Here is an 8,090-nt window from a genome sequence, read left to right as displayed (position 1 = left end):
GAATGATGGTTCTGTAATGAACGATGATTCCAGCCTACACCATGATGAACCATCCTTTGTAACTATTGAATTTTGCAACCTGGTGTACAAAAAATGATCATCACATTATTTTCAGACCCTGGTATGCCTGTCGGTACCGAAGACAGAAAATGGATCCGTCAATGAAGATAGCTGGCATACTATCCTAACATGATCCTCAGCCTATATCCAACATAATTGGATTTGTCAGAAGTACCGGGACTAAGGCTCTTCTGGACCTCTTGAAGAAACCGACTGTTACAATGGGAAGGTTATTTCTCAGTTAGGTGCAACATTATTTACAGCATGAGGAGACTCAATTTGAAAACAATATTTTTGAGGAGTTCCAACTCTTCTGCACCCCCAACCACATTGTCTCCCAATCTTGTTACTCAATTGGTATTGACTACACACATACGAAAGACCAGACTTTGGTACATGTCAATACCCGAAGAATGGGGCCTAGCTTCCATAAGAAGGCGTATGGTGTCCGATTAGCGGGATGTACAGGCTTTTCACAATTCCATTACGAAACTTTTTTATGCTATCATTCTCCACAAATTAAAATAATTGTAAAGAGCATATTCAACGACACACAGGCCGAACCTTGGACCTTCCAATACGTAGCTTGGTATACTAGCCAAATGGTCACGCCTCGCTTCTCATCTAGATTAAATACAACAATCGCTGTAGCAGAAAAAAATGGGCTTTATTTATTTATTTATCGAGTAATAACTACAATCTTATAAACCAAAAGATAAACCACAATATGAATACATTGAAAAAAGACCTAACCACACAAAAAGCAACAAGAATACTGGAAACTTTTCACCCAAGAAAAACCAAAGGCCCAGTTTGAAAACAAAAATTACAAGAAAAAAAAACCAACGTGTCTGGACATATCAAGATTTGAATACTAATTAACTACTTATGTAATAACATAGTAAGAGAGCCGATATTAATAATACATCCATATTGAGATAACATACAAACCAAACATTTTAAAAAGGTGTAAACAATGTAATGTTCTTCTTGGAAAAGTTCTTGCAATGTTCTATCTACTTCACAATCTAGAGAAACATCTAGGTTAGGTTAAGTCAAGTCAGTGTTTTGTGTGGTTATACCAGTTTATAACAGCAGCAACATGTGCAATTAAATAAGTGTTTTAAGCAATTGTTGAAGTTTACCAACAAATCAAGCAACCTGTTAATGACCAAATTCCAGTCCAGTCTGGTTTTCTATAAGATACACTTTTAAAAAAGTGATTATATTAAAAATTATATTTATACAGAAGTGTTTTAGGAAAAAATAAAATAGAGAGTCCAGGATATAACAGGAATGGCTTTGGTTCTGCTTCCGTTTTAGTCCATGTACAATTTTACAGAAATCCCTTTCCTGGAGAAGCACGTTTCACAACCTTTGCGATACAGCCAGATATGCTAATGACCTTCCACTTTCAAATGTTTAAAGAGTGCAAGAAGTATAACAGTTTTATACACCTTTGTATACCGTGAACCCCATCAAAATATCAGCAGTAGAGCCATAAACCAACTCGGATAACACTCGTGTTACACGACTAACAGGCCGGACTTGGTAAGAGTTACAGAACACAAGAATTATAACTATGAAAACCTAAAAAAGAAAATAATAATAATAATAATAAGAAGAAATCATCAATTATATCTAACATAGGTTTTCTCTAATGAAGATAATGTAGTTAAACTAAACATTACCTTGAAATTTTTGCTAAAACTACAGACTTCACACTCTCCAATATGAACAACTTGACGTAAAATAAACGTAGGAAATTAGCTGGTTAATTCTGTTAGTCGAAAAATCTAAACATTCCACTTGAACTCTACGTACTTTCTGATCCGAAATGCTAACCGACTCTGAACGTGATCCTTCTCAGATCAAACATTTCATAGATCCCCATGTTCCAACATCATGATAAACAGAAATAAGTAAACAAGTACCCTCATATGCATGACACCTCTTGATTCTATCGTGCACCACTCGATGGTGTAAGAACCACCTACTTCTGAACCACGACAGACGTTCAGTCTGACATTCATGTGAGCAAACTGAACAAGCTCAAACTTAAACTTCGTATTTTCCCCCTTGGGCAAATCAGAAATGAAAAACTGCAAAATTTATCAAGAAACCCTCTCCCACAAAAGGTCTGCTGTGATACAAAGTTCTACAAACATTAATCTGGTGGCATTATAAAAAGGAGATATAAAACACAAGATACGTCCAGACAGGTGGTACTTTAGGAATCAACTGGGAGCCTTTGCAAACAGTGCGTAAGTGAGATTGTAGTTCTTAAACTCGCACAGCTGCAACTCCTTGCGTTGGTAGTTCTTAAAGTGACACTCCTGACACTCTGAAGGAGCATTAGCAGCAACAGAAGCCTGAAAAACAAAACAGTTTGATTAATTAGGGGGGGGAACAATGTCGCAACTTAAGTCTTTCAAGTATTTGTAATCTGGCCAAATTTTATTTTTTATTACTCTTTACATTCAGTAATCTATTGAGTATATTTGCCTAATACAGTGAAAAAAACAAGCTCATTTCAACCTATTTTTACAGTTTACACCACAGAAAAGAGGGAGGGATAAATGCCCCCTTACTTTTTTTTTTGTATGAAGTATAAATACAGCATTATCAATTAAATAACTTTTAACCTTTTTTTTTTCAGTTTACATCACAGGTGGGATTATGGTGCTGAAGTTTTCGTTAAGTTTTAAAACTGCATTTTTAATCCACTTTTATAACATTAAATCCACATGTTTTTAAAAAAAATGTTATACATAAAGTATAAAACACACACATGGGTCAACGATCTATTGTACAAATAGAATTTATACTGTTTGGAGTTTCGAACGGTTAGAGCTTTTGAAGAAGTCATTTGCTCCCATGGAAAACTTTACTATCAATTTTCCCAACAAGTCAGTATATAAGACATTTGTTTTATAACTTATTGCATAAACTTGTTTTGATGTGGAAATCCCATTTTACTAACAATTTTAAGAATAAAAAAAATATGGTTAAGAAAAGAAAAGTATTACAAAATTAAATTTTTATAAAAGAGAAAAACCAGTATACTAGTCGGTCAAAGAAGTCAAATCTTGTCCTTTTAATAAATACACAAAAATCCATGCTCAAAGAACACTTCAAACAAATAAAGTCAGACAACAAAAAGTTTCTATATGTTGTTTCGTTCAAATCAAATAAACTGCTCCTCTGCTCTAAGCATGAATTTTTCAATGTGAATGGAATGTTACACAAACATCGACTAAATGGAGAGATCAGAGGTGAGGAAGGTGGTCGGCGAGCTACACTCACCAACTATTGGGAATGATTGCATTTAAAACTACGGACCCGCTACACCTAGTCCATTCTAGGCTTAACTTGAGATGGGTGGGTGGGGTATTATTCTAAATTACCTTGTTTGCAAACACAGTCATAGTGAATTTTCCTGGGTTGAACGTTTTCATCAGTCCTAGAATCAGATCTTGATAGGATTCCTGAATGCGAGGAAGCAGTGGAAAAAATTGTTTTAATAACTCAACTTTTTTCAATTATTTGTATTGTTTACAATCATATTAGCACTATTAATTACTCAAATTCAATATGAAAAGGTAAGCAGCAACAAGCCGAATTTTCATAGTAAAAGGGTAACACCTCAATCAAATCATATCCCCTCTACTTTGACATCATCTTGAAAAATACTAAGTTTACACAAGTATCAGAACTTATTAGAATATATTATCCTCGACAAAAGAATTTTTACTATGGCATAAGCCATAAAAAAACAGTTTTTCTACAGTCACCAATTTCTTAAGTTTATGTAACCTCTTAGACAAATACTGTCAGTACTAAGGCATTAATTTAAATCAATTCCTTAAAGATGTTTCATATTTACACACTTGTTAATTTCTTTTCATGTGCATTATGCTACTTACTATATTAAGAGTAAAAACACAGAAAATCTGATATTTTTTTGGCACAATGGAAGAAAAAAATCTTTATTAACAGTTACAGTTTATTGTACCAAAAAAAAGATCGTTTTTTAATTCTTAATATTACACACACTTCATTCTCTAGAAATGTACTGGAAACTTCTACACAAAACAATAAAATGACCAATAACCTATACGAACAATTCGCTAATTATAGGCCTTAAGAATTAGTTGTAAGAAATGTAACGAATGATTAACTCCTCAGAAAATAAAAGATTAGTTTTTAGTACTGTACTATTTTTACAAGCTGTTTTCAGTCTTTAAGAGATACCCACTTAACTTACAAACAATATGAAGTTTTGAGATAGATGTTTGTAGGATGGTAGATTTATTTATGTACATGATCACATACAAGATTTAAGGTACAATTCGAATGTACGTGTACCTTAAATGATCATGTCTCACTGTGAGAGACGAAACGTTAGCAGAAATAAATCTGATATTCCACAAATAGCTATCTAAATTTCATATTGTTTGCTAGCCATTTTTTAAACACATCAAAAGGTTCATGCTAAACATGAGATCAAGACCGTACCTGTGGAGCATTAGTTTCAAAGCTGACATAGGAACAATGAGGCTCGGGTGTGATATGGATGGTAATGTAATAGCCCTGTAAAGAAGAAATTGTCCGTAATTATTATTTCCAAAATCATTTAGACTGTAAGGTTTGCTTTTATTTTAATTTATCCGCATTAAATTTCTAACCAGACGTGCATCAATAAACCATACAATATCCAATTTTTGTCTCTTGCAAATCATTCAATATCAGTGACTTATGAGGTGGACAAGAAATAAATTTGAAATGATATTTTTCATGATATTTAGTTTAAAAACCATGAAGGATATATAAAGTAGAATAATAACAAAAACATCTGAAGTTAATAATTTGTTTAATCATTCAAACCATAACCTTCAAAATCTATTTTTTTTCTTTCCAGTTAGAAAATGATTAAATTGGGAAACTTACGATCATAAATAAAATACAACACAAAATTGATACAGTACAAATTAACTGAAATAAGGGAATAATATTAATTAATGCAAGACAAACTGCCAAACTTTATATATACACACTCTTCTACGTTTAATATTTTTTAATTTATTGTAATTCACTACACGAAAGTAGAAATGTGTTAAGCCTACTTTAAATGATTTTACTTCAAGATTAGGCATCACTGGATACATTCTTACGAATCAATACAAAACCTTACCAAATTATAAATCTGTTACAGCTAATTATGGGGGAAATACTCACTCCTTTCAGCAGACCATTCATTGAATATCCACAAGGATCAAAGAGAAAATCATCAATAACTATACCAGGGAACAGCATGTCAATGCCCGATCGGTGGGTGGCTTCTTGAGCAGTACTGCAGACTTTCTTCGTGAAGATTCTCATGATTTTAGAGTCTAGTTGTTGCATAATGACTTGACTTAGTTTAGGAAAGTTCCCTTTATTACCCTAAACATATCACCAACACTGGTCTACATAATGAAATTGTTCACTAAAGACAGTAAAAATCAACATTAATTTTACTTACCATTTTATGATCTGAGAAGTAACAGAAATTTAGTAATATCTAAAGATTACAAAGGATGTGATTCTACAAGAATCCGAAGGATAATAACACTTCATTCGCAACAAGAATCCCAAGGTTAATATCACTTCATTCACAACAAGAATCGCAAGGTTAATAACACTTCATTCACAACAAGAATCGCAAGGTTAATAACACTTCATTCACAACAAGAATCGCAAGGTTAATAACACTTCATTCACAACAAGAATCATAACAAGCAGTGCTAGTATTATATGTTATACAAAATACATAGCTATTTGCCAAACAATTATAGCTAATATTATACAGTTGACAATGTTGCACTCATGCATAGATAACTGAATAACAGGAACAGTCCTTGTACAGATACTAAAATACATAAATTTTCACATCCAACAATCCAAGTTAATTTTGTAGGTTATGTAGTTTTGTTTTAGAGACAAATTTTATAGTTTGTATAGTGGAAGTCTGTCAGTCGAGTTATATTTATAGCCCTTCTTGTAGCTTTGTTTACATAATACTATACTCTGATTTTTTTATCTATTTTTTACTATTAACCCTTTTAATTATAAATAACTTGAAAAAAAAAATTTTTGATTATTTATTTAATTTTCTTGTTACGTTTAAACTGTTACGTTCTAGCGTGCGGGAAGTGTAATTCAGTGGTTTCGCCCTTTGGACTCTTAATCGGATGATTGCGAGTTCAAGATTGGCCTGCATCACGCTGTCCCTATTTGTTTCAGTCCACCCAGCTGGAGATTAACCTGCAATGTAGAAATGGGTCACCATCTCATCCGCTTGTGCCACTTGAAACCAGAGTACGAAAGTATTGGCTTCTGAGGCTTGAAAAGGCACAGCAAGGATTTAACTTAACCCTTTCAGTACTAACTTCATATTCTTAAAATAGAAATGACAAGTATTTATAAAGAAATTAGGGGTACTTTGTTGTTGTTTTTTTAAATATTTCCCATGACAGTTTCTGAAACTTGCATATGGTCTCATCACGTATTATTGGTGGGTTACATGCGTCTCAGTAGCTATTAACGGAATCATTCTGAGGCAAAAGTAACACAAGATATCAAAGTTTTATTTGTCCAATTTGGAAAAAGATTAAATACTCTTACAAAATATTACGGATTCATACACAAACATTTGTGAAAAGGCTTAGTCATAGTATATTAAAGTGAAATAAAAAAGAACATTACCTTCTGCTATGGCACCATCAAAATATTTGCATCATACCAGTGTCATTAGTTCTATACCCTGGAAAAAATTTAGTCCATCAAGACTGATAGGGTTTAAACTGGAAGTCTACTGATGAATCGAAGTTTCAAATGGACAGGAACTACCTGTTGTAGAAACCTACAAATGTAGACGACTACGTTTCGAAAGTCTTCCGCCTTTCGTCTACAGGTCAGTGAGTGTGTGGTGTAGTTTGGTCTTTATAGTGTTCTAGTGGATTGTGGAAAGCGTGTTATGATTGGTTGGTTAAAACACATTTCTGATTAGAGGAGAGACTTCCTGTAGCCTCGACCAATGGTAGCCACAGTTTACTCACCTCTAATCCTGAATCTTTGTTTAGTGAAGGTTTAATTGTGTCAATGTAAAACGATTCTTTAATTTTTCTTGTCTTCCAAAACTTGTCTGTGTCAATGATTCTAGCTTTTTCCCATGTTTATGTCGTGTCCAGTTGACATACTCTGCCTAAACAACCTATCTACGTTTACGGAAGTCTTCTAACTTTTTAAGCCAGAGTTACATGCTTAATTTTTATCCGAAACGATCATACTTAAATATAAATACAGTATCAATAAAAGGATATTTCCAAAGTCTGATCTGGAGCCTGTACACCCACAAAATTATCAGGAGGGTTCAATGTGTACAAGTACCTAGAAAGAAAGATCAGATTTTGAGTTCAAAACGTAATCTTTCAGAATAAAACTCAATCGCTCAACTTTGTTTTCAAAGGATATTTTTACTTGATAACTGATGATGTTGTAGATCTATTCTTAATCTTTAGCAATGATTAGTTTTAGCTACACAAGAAAGAAAAAAATCCCAGAAAGAGAATCGGCTTTATTGGAAAAAAAATTAAAACAATGACATCTCTCAATAAAAAAAGTGAAAAATTTATAACACTTCAAATATGTAAGTTTTTTATGATAAATAGTACAATAAATGTATCATCATAACTTTTATAGAATAACCAATAACAAAAATAAACCAAGAAGAAGCTTACCAGCAATCCTGGTTGACACGACCCAAACAGTAAGCAGCTCCATCTATAATTAAAGAAAATAAATGGAACACAGCACATTTCTCTTTAAACTTGACAACATAATTTGAAAAGTAATCAAAAATACAGATTTTTTTTTCTAGCCATGTATAATTAAAAGGAAATAATTCTACGTCATAAGTAGTATTATTTAAATATACAGTTTTTTTTTTTTATATATCGCACACTATAATTCAAGGTGGTTCCACTTCA

The 8,090-nt window shown here is 32.8% G+C and overlaps 1 protein-coding gene across 1 annotated transcript in view; it reads right to left on the bottom strand.

Annotated features, from left to right (window-relative positions):
* Positions 1–706: 706 nt before the first annotated feature.
* The window catches only part of LOC106474774 (S-adenosylmethionine decarboxylase proenzyme-like), a 20,518-nt gene continuing 13,134 nt past the window's right edge, over positions 707–8,090 (bottom strand). Inside the window, exons 6-11 of the mRNA XM_013935464.2 lie at positions 7,842–7,884; positions 7,425–7,491; positions 5,299–5,472; positions 4,579–4,653; positions 3,468–3,548; positions 707–2,432 (exon numbers count right to left, since the gene is read on the bottom strand). Of these exons, the coding sequence (XP_013790918.1) occupies positions 2,298–2,432; positions 3,468–3,548; positions 4,579–4,653; positions 5,299–5,472; positions 7,425–7,491; positions 7,842–7,884 (575 nt within the window). The 3' untranslated portion in view covers positions 707–2,297. The remainder of the gene's footprint in view (positions 2,433–3,467; positions 3,549–4,578; positions 4,654–5,298; positions 5,473–7,424; positions 7,492–7,841; positions 7,885–8,090) is intronic.

Source organism: Limulus polyphemus, unplaced genomic scaffold (assembly GCF_000517525.1).
Source record: "Limulus polyphemus unplaced genomic scaffold, Limulus_polyphemus-2.1.2 Scaffold7670, whole genome shotgun sequence".
NCBI lineage: Eukaryota > Metazoa > Arthropoda > Merostomata > Xiphosura > Limulidae > Limulus > Limulus polyphemus.
This window is presented reverse-complemented; position numbering and strand designations above follow the sequence as displayed.